The 25,275-nt window shown below is 36.0% G+C and overlaps 1 protein-coding gene across 1 annotated transcript in view; it reads right to left on the bottom strand.

Moving 5' to 3' along the window:
* Window positions 1-202: 202 nt before the first annotated feature.
* Window positions 203-25,275, bottom strand: part of LOC150075224 (serine beta-lactamase-like protein LACTB, mitochondrial) — a 67,554-nt gene continuing 42,481 nt past the window's right edge. The window contains exons 5-7 of the mRNA XM_090388406.1: window positions 24,043-24,235; window positions 18,888-19,053; window positions 203-992 (exon numbers count right to left, since the gene is read on the bottom strand). Of these exons, the coding sequence (XP_090244532.1) occupies window positions 302-992; window positions 18,888-19,053; window positions 24,043-24,235 (1,050 nt within the window). The 3' untranslated portion in view covers window positions 203-301. The remainder of the gene's footprint in view (window positions 993-18,887; window positions 19,054-24,042; window positions 24,236-25,275) is intronic.

Genomic DNA, 25,275 nt, shown 5'->3' with positions numbered 1-25,275 from the left:
ATAACCATAAAAATTTAAGAAAATGTCGTAAGTAAAAATCCTAGTTTCTCATTTTATCAAAATAAATAAGGATATATCTTTATAGCTTGCATGTTTAGTCTTAAATTTAATAAGAAAATAAACTAAGATCATATAAATAAAAATATTTGCCTGCATTCAGTTTTAGAACAAACTAAATACAGCTGAAGATATTTGAGGGGAATGAATTTTTTTTAACAAAAACTTCTGCAGAAAATGAAACAGACCACTGACTCCCACAAAAGGCAACAATTTTAGAGATATTGGACATCGAAGTTGAGATTCATATTACTGCACTATCGAAAACTTTAGCTACCTCAAAAGCGATCTTTCTGAGTTTTACATTTTGTAAATTAGTAATCACAGTAACAATGATTCCTCTTGGAGGACAAACTGATGCAGCTTTTACTGGCGGATAATCTCGTGGAAGTATTACAAGGACACTGCTACAGCCAACAGCACCACCTGTGTGTGAAACATAATATTGCTGGTGGGCACAACAGCCACAGTCTTGTTTGTGTGGAACAACAAGCCAGCCCATGCCATAATGTGCTTCAGAATCTGGAGCTACTTGTATAACTGGAGTCCACATTTTCCTAACAGTTTCTCCCTTTAAAAAACCAGGAAGGTTTATACACTGCACTGGTAAGCTAATTTTATCACTCATTTCTAAAATATCTTCAACAACTTTCAATATACTACCATCCTTTTTTTCAATTCCAGTTTCAGATAGGTTTTTGTTACTGGGAATTTTAGTTTCATGACATTTCAGTCCTTTGGGAGTATCTTTCATTTTTTCATTTGTACTACTGATATTCTTCTCAGAACTTGGAGTATACTGAAAGCTATATAACATGACATTACCAAACTTAAGCAGGTCTCCAACTGTAGAAAGAAATCCTCCTCCAGCCCATTTATAGGAATTATCAACATATGGAGCATTAATCAGCTGACCTTTCTCCTTATAATAATTTCTGAAAAAATAAAACAAATATTTCATCCAAAAAAGTCACTAACAGAAGAGAAAACTTTTCTGAAATTAAATATAAATAGATAAATATAAAATGTCTCAAAAATTTAAAGTCATTTAGTTTACTGTAGTTATTTTACCAAAAGAAAGTAATACAGAGTAATACAGGAACTCCCCGACTTATGTAAGAGTTGCGTTCCGCGGAATGCTAGGCAAGTCGAAATTTCCCCCATGCTTGTGCAGCACTCGCAACTGTGCTCGCTGAATTGATTGAATCAAAAAATAAATGTTTGACGAACATGTAAATAGATTTATTGTATTTATTAAATTTTTTATCTCATGCGCAGAAAAAATTACAAAGCATTCAATTTTTAAAAAATTCAAAATTATAAAATTACAAAAAAAAAGAGAGGAGACAGGCATAATGTCAGTAATATTTACCTCTCGAGCATCGGTGCCAGAATCGACATCTTCAGCTGATAAGTACGCCATTGCGAAGGTTGATGGTTGTGGAGATTTAGAAGGGGTTGGCCGCTCAACCTTACGAAAGAACATATTAATGGATGACTGAACGGTTGCTTTTTTCTTTTCATCGTAGATTTCTTTGTAGCAAGCAAGCATATCATTCACCCCTCTGTTAACTTTTAATAATCGTTTGCTGTCAGGATCCATCTTCTCAAACCTCGCCATTGCCGATACAATTTCACGAAATGCCATTGCCATCTCTCTAGTGATGAAGCGTCTCGGCTCCTCATTTGGTTCATATTGAGCTTCGTCAGCATTTTCTTCTTTCACTATCACTGCCTGCAAGTCAATAGGTTCTTCGTTAGATAATTTCTTCTCTTCTTCCTCTATTAACTCCTCCATATCTTTGACATCAACCTCCAACTGAAGTAGCTCTGCAACCTTTACAATTTTATCTGTAGCCTCTTTGTATGATTAGACTTTTTCAAATCCTTCGAAGGGGTAGAAATATGACTCTCACATTCAAAATTAAATCATCTAAATGCGTAGGATGTCCAGGAGCATTATCTAATAAAAGCAAAATCTTGAAAGGAACATTGTTGTCTTTACAATATTTTTCAACCTTGGGAATGAAGCAGCATTTAAACCAATCCTCAAAGAAAGATATTGTTATCCATGCTCTCTGGTTCAATCAGAAATGCACGGGTAGGGTGGCTTTATTGATGCCCTTAAATGCATGAGGATTTCCAGAATGGTACACAAGCAGTGGTATTAATCTGTAATCTCCCGCTGCATTAGCCCCAAGCAAGAGCGTAGCCCTATCTTCTGGCATTGTCTTTTCCTCTTCGGCAATGTATGTTTGTTCTGGCATTTTTTTCCAATACAGAGCAGTCTCATCAATGTTAAAAATTTGCCTTCGTCAATCATTTTTCCAACACATCACAAAATTTCCCTGCAGCAGAATCGGCACAGGCGACTTCACCGCATACTTTAACGTTGTGGAAACCAGCGCAATGCTGGAACCTATTTAACCACCCATTGCTTGCAACGAACTTGGATTGGGGTTTGCAGTACTTATCCTTAATATCTTTATAAATACTTGTTGCTTTTGCTTGAATGGCCATTAGACTCAGGGGCACTTGCTTCTGAATCTGATTTTCCGTCCATATTATTAACAGCTATTCCATCTTCAATATAGCACCTGAATGCTGTTTTGTGATCATTACTGATCTTAAGTGCATTGATCCTTTGACATGTTCTTTTATACGTGCACTGTCCTTTAAAATAATATTTGCTGTTGAAGCAGCAAGACCTAATTCCCTTGCAAAAGATGACACAATTTGTCCTGCTCTGTACTTCTTAATCATTTTCATCTTCATTTCTAAATCAATTTTGTTTCGTTTCCCAGCACTGTCAGAACTTGCACTTTCAGTTGGTCCCTTTCCCTTCATCATTGTAATACATAAATAGGAATGAAGAGAAGATTCTGAAATTTTATTTATGTATTTTATATAATTGACGATTTCAGTGAAGGGGAACACATTTCACCATAATAGCGTAATAACCCAAACAATTCCAGCTATCGGTATTATCAAAAATGCAATAAGATTGAATTCACTACCTGTTTATAATTAGATGCACTAACAGAAAAGCCCAATAAACCAGAAAGCGCAAATTGTTTTAAGATCGTGACCTCCAGAAACGTGCTTTAGAAAAATATCAAAGGCATTCAAAATTGATTCTTATAACGGGAATATATGATAACGATGAAAGGGTAGTGCAATCTCCATTATAAATATGACCCTTTTAGAGAGATAAATAGCTTAGTAATGTAGGGAAATTTTCAACTTCCAAGGACTTGGAACGAATTACAAAAAATAATAAATATAAATAAAAAAATAATGTGTTATTGGGTTCACATTATATTTTCACGATACCTCCTTTTATTCCTATGGGATGCAAAATATGTTTCTACGATTTTTTTAAAGTTTGCACCGACTGTGAAAAACTTATGTAAAGTCAAATTTCCATAAGTCGGGGAGTTCCTGTACATAAAAAACAAATTAGTTAATGGCATAAAGCATTCCTATAGAGACTTCAGTTTTGTGGATTGCAAATCTTGAAACCAGGTGTCTTATGTGAGGGATTTGATTGAGGTATGCGAGGCTTTGAAAGGTTTGAATATATCAACCTTCTGCTGATATTTTGAATCTGACAGATGACTTTTAAATTTTTCTGTTACTTTTTTAAATTTGTAAATGAAATCAAATCCTTCTGTGTATCTTTGCCCACCAATATTCTCAAAGTATAACTATGAATATTCACAGTAGAACTACGAATTATATGACAATTTTTTTCCCTTATAATTCATAGGCCTTTTCTGGAATAAATTGCCACCTAATCCTGTAAAACTGGAGAGATTGTGTAAGGAAGGTTTGGATACATACTTGGATGAAACAAGGCAATTTTTTTTATGATGTTGAATAAGCCTGGCTTCCTTGCATTGTTGCCTTTATGAATACTAATACTAAATACAATTGTGCAAATTTATTAGCAGAACAGGTGGTTACCTAGAACTTATGTTTATTGATGAGGTAAATAATATCAAATCAAGAAAGATCAAGCATAACATGATGGGCAACAAAACAGTACAGGGTATTTATAAGAAAGAGGCAACTGCTGCCATGTTTATTTCTTTAAATTACAGATATATTGTTTCAAATACCACCAAATATCTGCCAACTTTCAGAAATTGGAATATGAAACTTAATAGACAGAACACTGTTTTCTTCCAAATTTAATAGTAATTTACAAGTAATTTAGTAAGTTTAATTTAATTTAATTTAAATTAAAAATTTATATTATAAAATATAAATGTAATAATATAATATTAAATTAATAATTAAATTTAATATATTTAATCATTTATTTGATGATTTAATAATTTTAATTTAAAAGTAATTTAATAGTAATTCCAAATTTAATAAAAAAAACCAATGATTAATGCACATCATATAACACAACAGGAAAATTATTTCTAATAACTTCTGAAAAAAATAAATATTTCATCCAAAAAAGCCACTAACAGAAAACTTTTCTGAAATTAAATATAAATAGATAAACAATGTCTCAAAAAATCTAAACAGTAATTTAGTTTACTTGTAGATATTTTATCAAAAGAAAGTAATACATAAAAAAAAAAAAAAAAAAAAAAAACTTAGTTAATGGTGTAAAGCAGAGACTTATGTACATCACTGCAAACGCAAACTGTATTTTAAAGTTTGTCTTCATTTGTGTTTTAGAAATACTTTTTTTCCAATTACAAAGTATTGGCCGATTGAAGAGTTTTGTATTCTGCAACCTTTTTTTCATTAGGAAGGGAGTCCGGAAAATATATCTGGCATATAAAAAACAATTCATTAATAGATAATTACTGCTGTTTACAAATTCATTTGCTAGGGGAAAAAATGTAACAAAAACATAACGTGCTTATCAAAACAGATACAAGTTACAATTCTTCACCTACTATTATGATGTGGAAGATTTAATATTTGTGGGAAACCAAAGACCCAATTTTCTGTTATTTTAAAACAAAAAAAAAAAAAAAAAAAGTTCTAAAGTTTTATATGGCATACCTGATAAGAATCAATTTCTCTTATTCTTGAAAATAACACTGCTTGTTTTTGTCACCTGACACTGTCAGGTGACAAATATTTAAAGTAATTCAACATAACCTCACTTTTTCATAACAAACGCAAAATCTATAAAGAATGTTCTATAGAGTATTGTTGCAAGGAACACTTTGAAATAAAAAATAAATAACTTTTTCTATGTATGAAGTGGAAGAATTTTATTTCAGATTAGATGTCCCAGTACATTTAGAAGAAACAATATTTACAGAAAATAATTAATCCTCCAATAAGCTAATTGTTCTTTTTTTTTTTTTTATACACATCAAATAAGAAAATTGTCCTAAAACATTCCATAAAAACTAGGTAAGCCTCCATTTTTACAAATGAAGCACAAAAAACATGAAGTGCTATTACTTATAATAGAATGAAACTATGACCTTTAGCAAATGTGTGATCAATGAGACCTGATGATTAGTATACTGACTGGTTTTTGTGCTAAGCAAAAGCAGAGCCACAACTACCTAACAATGGCTTTCAGCCCCTATCAGTAAATTTGGTAGGCCCAAATTTAAAAATGAAAATTTGAAAAATGTAACAACTTTGAAATCTGGAAGAAAAGTAAATTTTAAAAAATTTTGAAAAAAATGTTAAATATTCTATCTAAGGAAGAGCTGAAAACAGGAAGTGTATATAAGCACTAACATGGCTGCTGCACTGATTACAGAAATTGAAATGCCCACAAAAATGTCTATGAATTGAGTTAGAGTCATAAATATATAAGGTTTTTGATATTGCACTAAATTAATAATGAGATCTACAAAAAAAATATTCCATTAAAACCCTACATCATGTGTAATTTGCATATGTAAATTTCTTTCTTTCCTGGGGCTGATGATCAGGAACAAGAAAAGTTCCTGAAATGTTGCACATTTAGTTTTGCAGTTTGTGTTGTTAATCATCATCCAGTTCTAGTAAACTATTACAGCACTATTTCATTCTTTCTCTACATGGTAGTACACTTTATGACCAAAAGTATATGAAAACACACACAAGTAGTTGCAAAACAGGCTTATAATTCAAAAAACATAATATGCAATATGGCCACTTTTGTACTCTATGACAGACTCAACTCTCTTGGGCATATTTTCTACCAACAGCTACCAGAAGTTGGTAGAAAGCTGTGAGAACTAGTTTGGAAGAGGGCCTTTTCTGACCACTATTGAGCATTCCAGGCTCTAGGCCCACTAGTACAACCTTTTGACATTGTCCAAAAACCCAGTCCTGTGTAAAATGGAGCATGTCATGCTGATACTGGCAGGGCCTGTTCCCACAGTGTTGTCACAGTGTAAGTAGCACATAATTGTCTAAAAACACCAAGTATGTCATGGACTTCGTGGTTTTAGGTACTCCATCCAACAGACTAACTTCAAACCAGCTAACACAATCCCATACCATCATACTGAAGTCACCAAACTTCATGATCATAATGATACACTCTGGAAGCACTACCCAGGCATTTTCTACACCAAACACATTCATCAGCATGAAACATTATGTATTCAGATTGTCATTCCACAGCACCTTCTTCTACTGTTCTAGAATCCATTAAAGTTGAGAATGACACCACACCAAACAGTTTTGCACTGGTGTCTCTCTACAGCAGCGTTTCCCAAACTGTGTTTTGCGGAACACTAGTGTTCCATGAGATGTGAACAAGTGTTCCGCAAAATTTCACTAATCTTGTTGCCCTTCTCTGTACTTGTTCCAGCAGCTCTACATCCTCATTTCAAGAAGGATGTAGAGCTGCTGGAACAAGTACAGAGAAGGGCAACAAGATTAGTGAATGGAACAAAGGGGTGCTCTTACGAAGAAAGGCTTAAGTTTTGCAAATTACAGTGTCTAGAGACTAGGCACCGGCAAGGTGATCTGATAGAGGTGTATAAAGCCTTGAATAGTTTGAGCATGCTCAATGCTGATGAGATTCTTCCTCTTGCTCAGAAGAATAATAAACCTGAGGAGGCATAAATTCAGATTGAGGAAAGACAGGTGTAGGACAGATGTGCAGAAATTTGCCTTTAGCCAGCAGGTAGTTGGTGGAACAGACTTCCATCCCTTGCTGTGGAAGTTGATAGCCTAAATAAATTTAAGGCTCAGCTGGACAGGTATTTCGAACGAACGGAGGGGTGAAATGGAAGTGGTGTTGTTTTTTTTTTTATTTTTTTTTTTTTTGGCTGATGCTGCATAAGCTTGCTTTCTTGCATCATATGCCTCTACTAATGCTAATGCTAAAATATGTAATTAATAATTAAAAAAATAAAATAAATAAATTTTGCATATTTGTAGCATACGCCACTTTTGTATCATTATAATATTTAACTTTTTTTTTTTTTTTTATAGAAAAGTATGCATAGAGTATGAGTATCCATCTACGAAAAAGTAGCAATGTAGTGGTCAAATATGTCATTTGTATGCGATTTAGCCTAGAGAACTTAGGTTGAAGGAAAGGGGGACATGAACCGATATCATAACTAAACACTTCCTTGTATAAATTTTTTTTGATAATTTCAGTATTTTTTGATAATCAGTATTTCGAAATATTATTATTAAAATAAATGACCATGGAGTTGTTGGTTGAAAAAAGGAACACAATATTGTCACACTTCAAAGTGAAGATGAACAATTGCAGCCTTTTATTCCCCAAAAATCTGAAGTGAAAAAACAGGAACCAACTAATAAAAGACCAAAACAAAAGTATGATGACAGTTATTTGAATTTCGGCTTCACACATGTTGGAAATGAAGATGTTTCTGATGCATAGTGCATCGCAATAAAATATTAGCATCTTTGTTCTTTGGCTTCTGCTAAACTTGTATTTCATAAGTGTTCCGTAAATATATTGTGAGCTGAAAAGCGTTCTGTGACTAAAAAGGTTGGGAAATGCTGCTCTACTCTACAGACACAACACACACAATGGTGCAATATGGTCTAAGTTGCCAATACACCTAAAATCATGTATTGGTGATCATGACACAGGTTTATGCACAGCTGGCCCCCACAACTGAATCTAAGGCTATGCACCTCCCTAAGGAAATCTGATGTACTGAGAGAGAAATGTTCCTGTGGCTTCTTGGAATATTTTGTGATGTTTCCTGCAAGTATGTGAGAGGCATGAACTACACTCTTTATGGTTTATTGAACATGTGTCATGAGTTTGAGGAGGTTTTTTTTTTTTTTTTTTCACTGCAGTACCACCTATGATCTTTCATCTTTGAATAATATCTGACATAGCAGATTCTGGGATGCTCACTTGCATGCACAGAAAAGTTACTGATGTGGCATCCAACACCCACCACCCCAAAAGTCTGAAAGTTTTAATCCATAAACTATGCTATCTTCAACACCTGGTTGCTGCACTAACAGACCCATGCAATTCATATTGATATGTCTGAGCTAATACACATGCTTGGAACTTCTGGCACAGTACACAATATTTGTGGAGGGGTATCCAAACACTTTTGGTCATACGGTGTACAGTGTCAGCAAAGAGAATAAATTAAGGCTAAATTAAATTTTATGTGAAATTAAATTTTCCTGCTTCTTCACTAACCATTAATGATTTATTTATGCAAAATTTTATCTGGTTTGAGTTTATCTAAGAAGTAGGTATCGCTTATATTTAACCATGTTACACAGAAGTGGTCTTGGGCGGGACACAGCTCGAAAACATGACAGATGGACAAAGAAAATAACAGAATGGTACCCAAGAGGAGCTAGAAGAAAACCTGAAAGACAACAATGGAGATGGACAGATGAAATTCATGAGTTTGTGGGTAGTAAATGGATGACCATTGCACAAAACAGAAGGAACTGGAAAGTTTCTGGAGAGGCCTTCATCCTGCAGTGGATTGAAAATGGCTGATGACGATGATGACACAGAAGCAAATTTATTTCATTAGAATATTTTACCTGTGCAGTTAGCTTATATTTGAAATGTTATTATATTATATTAAATATACCCATTATATTTGTTATAATACATACGGTTCATCTGTTTAGTGGGGGAATCAAAATTCATTGGTGGATCCTATCAACTGAGACAGACTAAGTCATGTTGGCCTGTCTCAGTTGGTAGGATCCACTCCCACCCAAAAGTTATTCTAGGTTTTTTTAGTCTACATACAAACTGACACACGTACACATGTATAAACAAAATACACAAAAGCTGTCTACTATAACCAACGTAAGAAATGGCACAATGTGACCAGTGCAGTTAACGTGGCACATATGCCTTCGACTAATCAACTCATATTGGCAAAGGACACAACACAAATGCCATACACCGATAAGCCAAAACATTATGACCAGCGAATCGTTATGCAAATCGAAACACCTGCAGGTGAACTACAGCACATACGCGGGTCGAGACACGGTATAAAAAACACCTGATACTGAACTCCATTAATCAGTGTTACTCTTGTTCTTCAGATGGGAAAGGCAGCAGACTTAAGTGAGTTTGACAAAGGCCAAATTGTAATGGCCAGACAACTGGGTCAGAGCATATCCGAAACAGCATGGCTGGTGGGATGCTCACGGTCAGCTGTGGTTAGTACTTACCGAAAGTGGTCCGAGGAGGGGGAACCCATGAACCGCCGGGAAGTGTTAGACGACAATGGCTCATCGATGCTCGAGGTGAGCAAAGGCTCTCCCGGATGGTACATGGCAACAGAAGGGCGACTGTAGCGCAACTCGCCAGTAATTGGAATGCTGGCGACAGGAGTAATGTGTGTCACAACACACAGTACATCGAACCATGCTGAAAATGGGGCTGCGTAGCCACAGGCTGCTCTGAGTGTCCATGCTAACCACTGTTCACCGGTGACAGTGCTTACAATGGGCATGCAAGCATCAAAACCGGATCTTGAGTGATTGGAAGAAGGTAGTCTATTCGATGAATCACATTTCCTGTTGCACCATGTGGACGGCGGGATATGTGTGCACCATTTACTGGGGAAGTGATGGTTCTTGGATGCACTGTGGGACGAAAACAAGCCGGTGGCGGTGGTGTCATGCTTTGGGCGATGTTCTGCTGGGGTACCCTGGGTCCGGTCATCCATGTGCTGGGCACTCTGATGTCTACCACCTACCTAAACATCATTGCTGACCAGGCACACCCTTTCATGGCAACGGTCTTCCCCTCTGGCAGTGCTCTTTCAGCAGGATAATGCAACATGCCAACCTGCCCGGATTGTTCGAGACTGGTTCGCAGAACACGAGGAGGGCTTCCAGGTATTGCCCTTGCCTCCAAATTCCTCAGACATCAAATTCATTGAGCATTTGTGATTTGGGTGGGAACAGCAACTGTGATCTGCATTGTCTCAACCACGGACCTTACAGAAGTTAAAGGAACTGCTGATTATGTGTTGGTACCAGATACTACAAGACACATTTAGAAATCTTGTAGCATCCATGCCTCGCCGGGTACGAGCTGTTTTTGCCTGCATGTGGTGGACCAACATCATGTTAGGTAGGTAGTCATAATGTTTTGGCTCATCACTGTAATACCACTATACAAACTGAAAGCCCTTTAATTAACATGTAGTAGTGGTATCTTCAATGCATAAAAATTTACTTGGTAGGAAAAGCAGGCTCACAGCTTCTATGGCCTCAAATGACAAGATGTTTCACCAGGATTGCCGATGTGATACGCCTAGTCTTTTGAAGTCATGGTATCACATAAGTCATTGATTTCTGAATTAGCTGCTTACCTGTATTTCATTGTTGGAAATTTGACTTCACAAACTCTCCAAATATTTCTGTTAGATATAAAAAATTACGATGAATCCTAAAACTAAATATTAATACAATATTCAGATAAGTCATGAGTTTGAATTGGATTGAATTTGAAAGTGTCTACAATTCTGCCCAGATATGATAGGAGGGAGTACATGTTGAAAGCCTTGTCAATCAATTTGGCTTTGCAGAGAATGTGCAAAGCTCATGGGGTAGAATTCTTCTCAGTTTCATCTGTGACTGTTAACAGGAAAAACTATTTTTATAGAGTTAGGATACACTTAAATAGAAACATGCAGCAGCCTGGAAAGCAAGGTGCCAAGGATTTCAAACTTTGCTGTTGGTCATTGGAACAAGTAAATACATGGGTCCTGTTATAGTAACTAAGAGTAAGAACATGTGCATGTATACTTGGATGTGCACTAATGCTAGGAGCATTGTAAATAAATTTGATGAATTTGAAGAACTGATTACGTCATCAAATGCAGACATTATAGGGATAGTAGAGACATGGTGTCACTCAGACATAAGTGAAGCTGAATTTGAATTAGGGAGTACAATGTATACATAAAGAACAGACAGGACAGAAGGGGAGGGGGGAAGGATTATGCTTCTGGTTAAGTTCAGCAATGATCATTTGTGAATTAAGAATTTGCAGATAAAGGAACCACTAAGTGGCAGTGATCAGTGTACTAATGTGGGATTTACTTAAATATATAACTACCAGCAGTTTGTAAAGGAAAGGGTTTTTGCTTCCGTAAAGGTGACTACAGTGGTCTCAGAGTTTTTAAATTCTGTACATTGGAACCAACTGATGATGTTACCAACAGCAAATTCTAAGTGGCAAGCATTCAAGGTTTAGGCCTAAATGGTTGTCAAATGAATTAATGAGACTCGCGGCAGAAAAGAAAAAAATGCATGGGATGCATATAAATCATCAGGTGACACAGAAGCCTATGGCCGATATAAGCTAGTCTGGAATTAAGTCACAAAGGAGAATAGGCAAACAAAGGCAGATTACAAGAAATCTTTTGAAAATGATGCTAAGAAAAACAGCAAGGATTTCTATGCTAAAAAAAACAGCAAGGATTTCTTTACTTATATAAACTCTAAAAGGAAGGGGATGAATCAGATTGGTCCACTTGATATCGATGGTTTGACGGTTAATGATCCTGCTCAAACAGCAAACAAACTGAATGAGTATTTTGCATCTACATTCACACATGAGGAGTTATTAAGGAAGGAAAATGTCAGAAGGTTATCAAATTGTAGCAGGGTGCTTAATGATTTTGTAATAACTGAGAGCAAAGTGGAGGAGAAATTGTTGAAGTTAAACATAAGAAAGGCACCTGGGATGGATGGGATCTATCCAGTTATATTAAAGGAGGCAGCAAAGGAACTAAGCAAACCCTTAGCCATAATTATGAGAGCACCCTTGAACTCAAGGGAGGTTCCCACGGATTGAAGATGTGCAAATGTATCCCCAATTCACAAAGGGGGATCGAAGGGTGACAAATAATTATAGACCAGTTAGTTTAACTTCTGTTCTGGGTAAAATAATGGAGTCACTGGCTAAAGATACATTGCAGGTTCATCTAGACAAGACTGCAGCAATAATTCAGACACAGCATGGGTTTGTTAAGGGAAAGTCTTGTCTGACAAATCTGATTGAATATTATGATGTGGTTACAAAGAAGCTGGATGCAAAAAATAGTTTTGATATCATATTCTTGGATTTCAGGAAAGCTTTTGACACTGTTGCACATGGAAGACTAATGTACAAATTGGAGCAGAATGGTATTAAGGGTGAGTTGCCACAATGGATAAAAGGGTGGTAGAGTGGGAGAAGACAGAGGGTGGTAATCAATGGACACTGCTCTTCATGGACTAATGTTATTAATGGAGTTCCACAGGGTTTGGTGTTGGGCCCACTGTTGTTTTGTATACTTATCAATGATATTGATGAAGATATATCAGGCTTAGTGTCAAAGTTTGCAGATGATACAAAGGTTGGCAGGGTTGTTAATAACAGTAATGGCAGTGCGCTACTGCAACAGGATCTAGATAATTTGGGCAGATGGGCAACTGAAGTTTAACATTGACAAATGCAAAGTACTGCATATGGGTAGAAGTAACCCCGGAGGAACTAATCCAACTGTGTGGTACTACACTTAGGGTGGTAGAAAATGAAAAATACCTGGGAGTAATTGTGCAGTGAGATAGATATGAAGTTTTCTGAGCAATGCAGACAGGCTGTAAGAGCAGGTCATGGAGTTTTGTCAATGATATACAGGAATTTTGCTATCTAGGAAAAGGAGGTGATTATCCCTTTGCATAAGGCAATGGTCAGGTCACACCTTGAGTACTACGTACAGGTCTGGAGGCCTCACTTTAGGAAGGATGCAGATTCGCTTGAGCATGTACAGAGAAGGGCAACAAGATTGGTGAGGGGAATGAAGGGATCCTCTTACCAAGAGAGGCTTGGTAAGAGGATCCCTTCATTCTGCAAACTGCAGTGGCTGGAGACTAGGCACCTGCAAGGTGATCTGATTGAGGTGTATAAGGCCTTGAATGGTTGAGCACACTGAATTCTCATGGGATTCTTACACTTGCTCAGATTACGAACCTAAGGGGGCATAAATTCAAATTGAGGAAAGAGTTTTAGAATAGATGTGCGGAAATTTGCCTTTAGCCAACGAGTGGTTAATTGCTGGAACAAACTTCTATCTGTTGTTGTGGAAGTTGATAGCTTAAATAAATTCAAGGAGGAACTGGACAAATATTTAGAGGGAATGGTTGTGTGAATTTTTTTTTTTTTGACTGATGCTACATAAGCTCTTATGCTTGCTTTCTTGCATCACATGGCTCTATTACTATTACTATAAACACAAAATCTAAAGCAGTACATCCAGATGACATGGGTGACCAGTGCAATTTTGAGTCAGTTTGGAGTTACATAAGCACCGGGAAAACAAAATTAAGAGGAGGAGTGTGTTATAGGCCTAATGAACTGTGAGGAATATACCAAACAGATATACAGAGAAATAGAGTGGGCCAGTGAATCAGAATATTTTATATGGGGAATTTTACCTTTTCAGATGTTGACTGGAACTTCTGAGTTGGTCATCCACACACTAGCAAGACTTTTGTGGATTTATTGGGTGACTGTTTTCTACAGCAATACATCAGAGAGGCAAGAAAAGGAAGCAATACTCTTGATTTGGTTATTAGCAGTGATTCTTCATGCATTAAGAATCTGCAGGTAAAGGACCCAATGGGTGGCAGCGATCACAGTGTACTAATGTGGAATTGAATTAAAAACATAACTATTGTCAAGGTTAAAGAGAAAGGCTTTTGCTTTCAGAAGAGTGATTACAATGGTCTCAGACAGTTTTTAAATTCTGTGCAGTGGGACCAACTGATGATGCTATTAACAGCAAATTTAAAATGGAAGCAATAAGGTAAGTAATCATAAAAGCTACTAGGCTTTTCATATGAATGAAGAAATACAGTTCAAGTTTTAGACTTTAATGGATGTCAGATGAACTATTGAGACACGTGGCAGAGAAAAAAAAATGCATGGGATGAATATAAATTATCAGGTGAGAGAGAGAAGCCGATATATAATTATATACAGGCAACTCTCAGTTTACGAATGAGTTTGGTTCCAAGATGTTGTTTGTTATACATTTTGTTTGTTATATGTATCTTACATTCCCCAGCTTTTACAATCCATATTGTATACGTTAGCAGCCATTTTAAAGCATTAAAACCATGTACTAAACATCGAATGGTCTATACAATACATTTCATCATAATGATGTATGTATGCATTATGGTTTATCATATACGATACGTAATGTAAAATAAAATAAGAAAAAAAAAAAGAAAAAAAAAAGATATTGTACTTGTTAATTTTAATTAAAAACAAAGAGTTACAAAACAGAAATAAAGAAAATGAGTACTAACATAATATATGTACTGTACATAGATATGTATTCAACTTTTACTCATCAATATATTCATCAGAAATCAACATTCTAGGCGCCGTGGCATGTAAACCAACGTTTTTTTTTACTGCCTATATTAGTTTTATTAACCAAGAACAGTTCAATATAATTATCATATAATAATTTTCTGATAATTACTGTAATAAATACATTTTTTAAAAGTTAATTTAAATCTTACAATTATGTTCGCTATACATTTGGCACTTTGTTTTACAAGGAACTTTATCTATTGGAAACTTTAAGAAATTTTGAATGAATTGTGATGTTCATTACAGCAAATGTTCGTAAATCAAACATTCGTAAATCAAGAGTTATAGTAATAGAGGCATGTGATGCAAGAAAGCAAGTGTATGAGCTTGTGTAGCATCAGCCAAAAAAAAAAATTTTTTGCAGAACCATTCCCTCTAAATGTTTGTCCAGTTCCTCCTTGAATTTATTTCAGCTATCAACTTCTACAATGACAGATGGAAGTTTGTTCCAACAATTAACCACACTCTGGCTAAAGCCAAATTTCTGCACATCTATTCTACAACTGTCTTTCCTCAATTTGAATTTATGCTCCCTTAGGTTTGCAATCTGGGCAAGTGGAAGAATCCCATCAGAATTCAGCATGCTCAACCCATTCAAGGCCTTATACACCTCAATCAGATCACCTTGCAGGTACCTAGTCTCCAGCCGCTGCAATTTGCAGAACATAAGCCTCTCTTGGTAAGAGGATCACTTCATTCCCCTCACCAATCTTGTTGCCCTTCTCTGTACATGCTCAAGCAAATCTACATCCTTCCTAAAATGAGGCCTCCAGACCTGTACTCAAGGCGTGGCCTGACCATTGCTTTATACAAAGGGATAATCACCTCCTTTTCCATGCTAGCAAAATTCCTGTATATCATTGACAAAACCCTATGACCTGCTATGGCAGCCTGCCTGCATTGCTCAGAAAACTTCATATCTGACTGCACAATTACTCCCAGGTCTTTTTCATTTTCTACTATCCTACGTGTAGTACCACACAGTTAGTATATTCCTCTGGGGTTACTTCTGCCCATATGTAGTACTTTGCTTTTGTCAATCTTTAACTTCAGTTGCCACCTCTCAGTCCATCTGCCCAAATTTTCTAGATCCTGTTGCAGTAGCACACTGCCATTACTGTAATTAACAACCCTGCCAACCTTTGTATCATCTGCAAACTTCGACACTAAGCCTGATATAACTTCATCAATATCATTGATAAATATACAAAACAACGGTGAGCCCAACACTGAACCCTGTGGAACTCCACTAATAACATCAGCCCACGAAGAGCAGTGCCCATTGATTACCACCCTCTGTCTTCTCCCACTCAACCACCCTTTTATCCACTGTAGCAACTTACCCTTAATACCATTCTGCTCCAATTTGTACAGTAGTCTTCCATGTGCAACAGTGTCAAAAGCTTTCCTGAAATCCAAGTATATGATATCAAAATTATTTTTTGCATCCAGTTCCTTTGTAACAACATTACAGTATCCAATGAAATTTGTCAGACAAAACTTTCCCTTAACAAACCCATGCTATGTCTGAATTATTGCTGCAGTCTTGTCTAAATGATCCTGCAATGCATCTTTAACCAGTGACTCCATTATTTTACTCGGAACGGAAGTTAAGCTAACTTTTCTGTAATTACTCGTGTCACCCTTCAATCCCCCCTTTGTGAATTGGAGATACATTTGCACAACTCCAGTCTGGGGGACCTCCCCTGAGTCCAAGGATGCTCTCAATCATGGCTAAGGGTTTGCTTAGTTCCTTTGCCGCCTCCTTTAATATAACTGGATAGATCCCATCCATTCCAGGTGCCTTTCTTATGTTTAACTTCAACAATTTCTCCTCCACTTTGCTCTCAGTATTTACAAAATAATTAAGCACCCTGCTACAATTTGATAACCCTCTGGAATTTTCCTTCCTTAACTCCTCGTGTGTGAATGTAAATGCAAAATACTCATTCAGTTTTTTTGGTATCTGAGCAGATCATCAACAATCGAACCAGCGATATCAATTTTATATATACAGTTGCCTGTATATATAAAATAAGTATATAAAAGGAAGCAGATTATAAGAAGTCTCTGGCAAAGAATTTGAAGGAGGGCAACAAAGACTTCAATGCTTATATTAACAGTAGAAGGAAGTGGTTGAATCATGTTGGGCTATTTAATGTCAATGGGTTAATTATTGATGACCCTGCTCAGATTTCCGAGAAATTGAATAGGTATTTTGCATCTGCATTCACACATGAGGAACTCTTTAAGGGAAGGGACACCAGAGGTTTATCAAACTCTGACAGGGAGCTAAATGATTTTGTGATAACTGAAAGGAAAGTGGAAGAGAAATTGTTGAAGCTAAACATAAAAAAAGGCACCTGGGGTGGATAGAATCTGTCCAATTATATTAAGGGAGGCAGCAAAGGGGTAGGCAAACCCTTAGCCATAATTATGAGAGCATCCTCAGATTCGGGGGGGGGGGGGGTCCCCCGAATCTGAGGATGCACATCTGGGGGGGGGGTCCCCCCAGATGTGCAAATGTATCCTCAGTTCACAAAAGGGGGATCAAATGGTGACATGAGTAATTACAGACCTGTTAGCTTAATGCCTTTTGTTCAAGGGAAAATAATGGAGTCACTGGTTAAAGAAGTAATGCAGGAATATCTATACAGGAATGCAGTTATATTACAGTCACAGCATGGATTTGTTAATAGATGATCTTCTCTGACCAATCTGATTGGACACTATGATTAAGTGACCAAGGAACTGGATGCAAAAAATAATTTTGATATCATATACTTGGATTTCAGGAAGACTTTTGGTACTGTTGCACATAAAAGACTGCTGTACAAACAGGAGCAATGTGGCATTAAGGATAAGTTACTGCTAGGGATAAACAGATGGTTGAGTGAAAAATAGAGTGGTTATCAATGGGCACTGCCTTTCATGGACTAATGTTATTAGTGGAGTCCTCCAGGGTTCAGTGCTGGGCCCGTTGTAGTTTTCAATATTTATTAATGATACTGATGAAGGTATATTAGGTTTAATGTCTAAGTTTGCAGATGATACAAAGGTTAGTAGCATGGTTAATGGCAGTAATTGTGTGAACTACTGCAACAAGATCTAGAAAAATTAGGTTGACGGGCTGTGAAATGGCAGTTGAAGTTTAACATTAATAAATGCGAGGTACTGCACATATGGGCAGCAGTAATCCCAGAGTAATTTATAAACTGTGTAGTACTAAACTCAGGTTAATGGAAAATGAAAATGTACCTGGGGGTAATTGTGCAGTCAAATATGAAATTCTCTGAACAGTGCAGACAAGCTGACAGGACAGCTCATGGGATTTTGTCAGTGATAAGAACTTTGCTAGTAGTGATAAAAGGGTGGTTATTCCTTTGTACAAAGTCATGGTTAGGCTGCACCTTGAGTACTGTATACAGGTCTGGAAGCCTCACTTTAGGAAGGGTTATGCTTTGTGGAAGTTCAGTTCTATGTATCGATGTGGATCTGCTGGAACAGGTGCAGAGAAGGTCAACCAGATTGGTCAAAAGAACAAAAGGGTGATCTTATCAAGAAAGGCTTCAATTCTAAAAATTGCAGTATCTAGAGACTAGACATCTGCAGGGAGATCGGACTGAGGTGTTTAAGACCTTGAATGGATTGAGTAAGCTAAATGTTGATGGCATGCTTCCTCTTGCTGAGAGGAAGCATGCAGGATAGATGTGTGGAAGTTTGCCCTCAGCCAGCAGGCAGTTGATTGTTGGAACAGGCTTCCATCTGTTGTGGAAGTGAGTGGGTTGAATAAATTCAAGAAAGAACTGGACAAATTCTTAGAGGGTATGGATGGGTGAAGTGTGTATTTTATTTGGCTGATGCTATATAAGCTTGCTTTCTTGCATCATTTGTCTACTACTGCTATTTCAGAATTATCAGGCTAACACACAATGACAAATTAAACTTCATTTAAAAACTATAAATGTCATACCTTGACCTGTGATAAATAATGGGATCATTAGTATCCAAATAAGTACGGTCCATTCCTAGTTGTTTAAATAACTTAGTCATATAACTAGGAAATGGTTCCTTGCTCACACTTTCAACAACAGCACTCAACAGGGTCCAGCCATGAGTGCTGTAATGGTATTTAGAACCTGGAAGATATAAAATTTTCATCAGGATGTGTAACATTTTTTTTTTCTATTTATAAAAATATTTTAATACTATTTATTTATAGAACAAAAGAAAGGAAAGATAAATTGATTTTATTAAGCCATGAAACCAGTTGCTCTCTCCATTTTTAATTAATAGATACACACAAAAATAGCTCTTGATCTTAATCAATCTGTGTTTCTATTAACTACACTATATAAATATAAATGCTATATAATGTTAGACCTTATTTAAATTTTTTGTAATAATCTCTTTTTGTAGAATATGTGTGATTAATTCTGATTTTTTTTTGCAATTATTTTTACCCTAAAACTACTGTGAGTAACTTTTCATTGTATGAAATTGTAGATAGTGAATTAACAATACAACAGACTGCTCTCAAACTTTTTATTACAATTCATACAAATTATTTGTTTCCTGCTAAAATAATTTATTTCAGTTCTAACTTAAATACCACATGGTACCTCACATCAAGAAAGTTCATTATTACTGCTTTATCAGCATTTAGCATTAGTAGAGGCATATGATGTAAGAAAGCAAGCTTATGCAGCATCAGCCAAAAAAAAAAAAAAAAAACCCACTTCCATTTCACCCCTCCGTTTGTTCGAAATACCTGTCCAGCTGAGCCTTAAATTTATTTAGGCTATCAACTTCCACAACAAGGGATGGAAGTCTGTTCCACCAACCAACTACCCGCTGGCTAAAGGCAAATTTCCACACATCCTACATCTGTCTTTCCTCAATCTGAATTTATGCCTTCTCAGGTGATTATTCTGAGCAAGAGGAAGAATCCCACTGGCATTGAGCATGCTCAAACCATTTAAATCTTTATACACCTCTATCAGATCACCTCGCCGGTGCCTAGTCTCCAGACACTGTAATTTGCAAAACTTAAGCCTTTCTTCATAAGAGCAACCCTTTGTTCCATTCACTAACCTTGTTGCCCTTCTCTATACTCATTCCAGCAGCTCTACATCCTTCTTGAAATGAGGCCTCCAGACCTGTATACAGTACTCAAGGTGTGGCCTGACCATTGCCTTATACAAGGGAATAAATCACCTTATCCCTGCTAGAAAAATTCCTGTATATCATTGACAAGACACCATGAGCTACTCTTGCAGACCGTCTGCACTGCTCAGAGAACTTCATATCTGCCTGCACAATTACTCCCAGGTCCTTTTCATTCTCTACCACTGTCAGTGTAGTACCAGAGTTGATACGTTGCTCTGGGATTGCTGTTTCCCATATGTAGTACTTTACATTTGCCACCTCTCAACCCATCTGCTCAACCTTTCCAGATCCTGTTGCAGCAGCATAGCATCAGTAGTGTCCCTAACAACCCTGCCAACCTTTGTATCGTCTGCAAACTTGGACATTAAGCTTGATATACCATCATCAATATCATTTATAAATACAGAAAATGATAATGGACCAAACACTACATCCTTCTTAACTTCATCGTGGACTAACATTAGTCCACAATGAGCAGTGTCCATTGATTATCACTGTCTTCTCCCCCTCAACCATCCCTTTATCCATAGCAGCAATTTGACTCCAAATTTATCATGGAAACAAAACTATAGAATCATATGCTATCTAATGAGGGACCAATAAGTTCTGAAACAGGTTGTCATTAGGGCTCACAATACCAGTAAAAATCTTAATACCAGTATTTCGGTATTTTTAATTTATGAAACCGAGATACCAGTATTAATACCAGTATTCCAAAAATAACATATTCCTCGCAATAAATTTTGATGACAATTAGGTGCAATAAAGTAAGGAAAAAACAAGTAATTACTTAAATTCACGTTTTAAATCAAACTTTTATTACAATAATAAATATTCTAGCAAAAATTATTAAACATACAGTTATTCTAAAAACAAAAAATAAGCATCCACACTACCTGTCCGAATAAAGTGAGCTCTTAAGAAACTCAATAGTGTTATGGTTTAAACTGGATCTAGTTTTGGTACATATTTAATTAGCAGCAGAAAACGTTCTTTTGGATTCTGTGCTGGTTGGTGCTTTGTACTGAGACAGTCGTAGACGAGTTGCAGTTTAACCCCACTTATTCCTTCATCTTCAAAAAATCTTATTTTCTTTTTATCAAAAATAAAATATATTTCCTTTTTAACTTTTTATGGCACTAAATCCATATTAACGAAAGAAAGGGATTGACGGTTAAGCTTGGTGAGGAAACCAAATCTAAGTTGTGGAAGGGGATATTTATTTATTTATTAATTTTTATTTCCCTGTACCTTAGTATCGCCGTCGGTGGCCATTGTTATGATTTTCGTACAGCAGCTCCCCTCAAGCACAAAGCCCCACACAAGCTACCTGACTGTTAAAAAAATGAGAATTTCCAGGAGCTGAGGGATATTCCCCCTCACACATGAGTATATATATTATATATATATTTATTTTTATTTATTATTATTATTAGCTGTATGGTACAAGGAAGCCTGCGGCTTATGCTGCACCAGCAAAAAAAAAAAAAATTCTGAATTACCCTGAGAGAGAGAGAGAGAGTAGAAGGGAATCACCAAGAAAGAGAATGATGATGATATATGTGAGATGTCAGTTTCTCAAGAGCAATGACACAAATATAAAACAAAAGTCGTTTATCATACAAATCTACTTACAATACATAACTGGTGTTCATTTACATCTAATCTATTCATTTTTCTCATTTAATCTGTTAATACATGCTATCATTTCCATAAAATTTCTCTCAATTAACATCTCAATTCTCTCTCTACAGCTTCAAACACTAAACTAATTCAATCTTAATCACTTCCTCATATTTCTCTTAATCACCAATATCAATTCTCTCACCAATATCAATTCTCTCACCAATATCAATTCTCTTCACAACAGCAATCCATAAGTTGCTAACTTAATGCTAACAATTCCATGTAATCTCTCTTAATTTAGCAATATCAATTTTCTTTACAACTTCAACCTTATTCTAAAATAATCTCCCACTTTAACTACCGTTTCCAAAACAACACAGTTCAGAGGACTTACCTTCCTTCTCTTTCATGGTGGGATTCCATCGTGCAGGTTCCTTCCACGGAATGTGGTGGTCTCTCTTTCTCTCTCTCTCTCTTCTTATTTTAACTCTGCATCTCTGCTGTATAGCTCTTCCAGTACTGTCTTATTTCGGGATTGCAAGAACAGTTCTGGGACCCGAACTGAACCCAGAACTGGACCCGAACTGAACCCAGAACTACCACTGGAAGTCTGCAACCCCTCCAAACAACAACAACAAACCAATCTTTTGGTGCGAGCACCTTATTTATTTCCTTCTCATTTGTTTATTTATTGAATTGATTGCAAGTGACAATCGCCCCTTGTACTACTTTTTTAAACACAAGCTAGTGTGCAAACCCCTTTGGGGTTTGCACACATTTATGTATCTCCCCCTATCTAATTTAAACCTGACCCAATCACGGTGTTATTCTTTACACTCACTCTTCTTCCTTTGGTGGGAAAAATAGAATATTTTTCCACACAGCGAAATGCTTTCATCTTTTACCTCAAGATCATCTGTTCAAAATACCTTTGAACTGCTCCATACCAACACCCTTTCCCAAAATGCACTAAGTGTCACATCCTCAAGTAGCAGTGTAATAGAGGGATTAAACTATTGTTCAGAAGCTTTTAATTTTAACCCTTCTGCACCTGCCATACCATTGTTCGCCATATTCCTTAATTGCATTACCAGGCCTACTGCCACTAATGGAAATATTCGTAATGATTGTTTTTGTTATTCCTTGAGTGCTTTACTTCCACAAATGCTATACTTACTAAGAGAAACATATTTGTAAGATTTTATGTCTTACAGTTTCATGATGTTTTCAGGTTTCTGTTGCATTTGTACTGTGTATAACAATCCCTCATTTGCAAATTGGGCAGTATTAATGATTTATTTTTGTCAATTTTATAACCTTTATGTGAATAAATCATGGATGATTATTTTTTAAATTAGTACCGAAAAACCGGTATTTTTGTATCAATACCGGGATCCCGGGATCTCTGTATTGTAAGCCCTAGTGCTAAGGTTTATCACTGTCTTGGTGAAAACAGAAGTCAATGGAATTTTAAATAATAATAATCAACAGTAATCTATAGTAACTTTTCTGCTCCTTAAGAAAATCAATGAATTAACGTCTTTTGCATCTTAAAAAATAACAGATGTTGGCTTTCTCCCAGTAGGTACAGTCCAGAACTCTTTCTGCAGTTGATAATAATAAAAAAATTCTCATTTATATTTGAACCATTATTGTACAATGGCACAAACCATAGAAAACGTGAAGACTGCTTCCTCCCTAACACAAAAGAAAACCCAAATCAACTAACAGGTCACCACAAATGGCTTTTACAGTACTCTTTGAACGAATACATCTTTAGTGCTGAATACAGCATATGCTGTATTCTGCACTAAAAATGAACGGAATAGCAGCTTTAATGTAATATTCTGAAATTTCAAACTTATATTAATCTATTAGTATTGACAAAATGATGCAAGGCTTATAAAGGACACAATTTACAGAATAATCTAGGAAAAATACGAAAATTTGAAAGGTATGGCCTTACATCCTGCCAGCAACAGCTTGCAATACCCCACTGTACTTCATTTACAAAAACAGCTCACTGCTTTCTAATAAGTATCATGACAAGTCCTTGAAATTTTATGAAAGCAAAGAGCTATTTTTATGAATGGCTTACAGTGAGTATTATGCACTGCTGCTGGTAGAGTGTAAGGATGTACCTACAAACATTTCTCATTTTTCTTAGAATATTTCTGGAAATTGTGTTCTTTACGGTTTTGATTCCTTTTTACATTGTTTCTACAAATCATGGATTTATGTTTATCTATTAGCAAATAATTTAAGTAATGAAATAAAAGTGAATTTCATTTTTGCATTTTTGAAAATATAAAAATTAATACACAGATACCAACCTGGTTTGTTAATTAATGGATCATCTTTAAAGAGATCCAGAGATTCATTCACACTATCATATCTCTCCTTGATGTAGTATTCTGGCATATCAAATTCATTTTTAACTTCATCTTCCTTCTTTTTATCAGGTTGGCTTGACTTGATTGATCCTGAAGACGTCTTTATTTCATTGTTCTTTCTGTCTTTGGTATCCTACAAATAATTGTGTAACCATAGATTAATGATAGATAAAAAGACTAACATCCTTTTGCAGTATATAAAATTATTTAAACGTTACAGCATGCATATATTGAGCACATACAGAAAGGAAGAACCAGTAGTACACATTTGTGTACTCCTGGTTCTTCCTTTCTTCTAAAAGTGAGAATACCTCTCTCATTTATTTTACAGAATCTTTTCAGGGCCTTATACAACACACACACACACACACACACACACACACACACACACACACACACACACACACACACACACACACACACACACACACACACACACACACACACACACACTTGTATTAATATATTGAATAAAGTGTGCATAAATGGATGTGAAAGTTACAGTGTGAAAGTGCCAGTAACTAGAAGGATGAGGATAGTTGAAAAAGAAGTGTAGTAGATAGGTGAAAGAATGTTAATATCCTAAAAGTTATGATGAATTAGGAAAATTATGGGCTAAATTACTAAGCCAATAGAAGGTTGGAGAACTGTAAAGAAAAATTAGTATGGCAAAATACCAATAAAACAAAAATAAAGATAAAAAAATAAAAATAGAAAGTGATACAGCTGTCATCAAATATGAGGGGGAACATATTTAGGTAATGGTCGAATATAGGTAAGGCAAAAGTGCCTAATCTGATATCAGCTGCAACAAATATTGATACATGATCAGGTATTTCATCAGGGGACTACACCTGACCATGTATCAGGAACTGCTTATCTATACTTGTCCATAGAAATAGAAGAAAAATGAATGGCAAAAAGCAACAAAAATGAAATTAGCATTTTCTAATACTGTATGGACAAGGTAGTCCCAACACAGTGTAATTTATTCAAGTAAAATTAAGGATCAAGGTAGAATAAATATGGTTAATATAAATATATAGAATTTAGTATAGGATTTAAAGGATGTAATTTTGTGTAGGCTGGAATTCAATAGTTCAATAAATAAATTTTGAACAAGCACATGGGACAGGGTGAGGTATTAAATTGAGGATGGGGAAGGGAAAAAGG

This window comes from Mastigoproctus giganteus, chromosome 14 (assembly GCF_048544385.1).
Source record: "Mastigoproctus giganteus isolate SK-2022 chromosome 14, ASM4854438v1, whole genome shotgun sequence".
Classification (NCBI taxonomy): Eukaryota; Metazoa; Arthropoda; class Arachnida; order Uropygi; family Thelyphonidae; genus Mastigoproctus; species Mastigoproctus giganteus.
The sequence above is the reverse complement of the archived record's forward strand: the minus strand, read 5'-3'. Positions and strand labels throughout refer to the sequence as shown.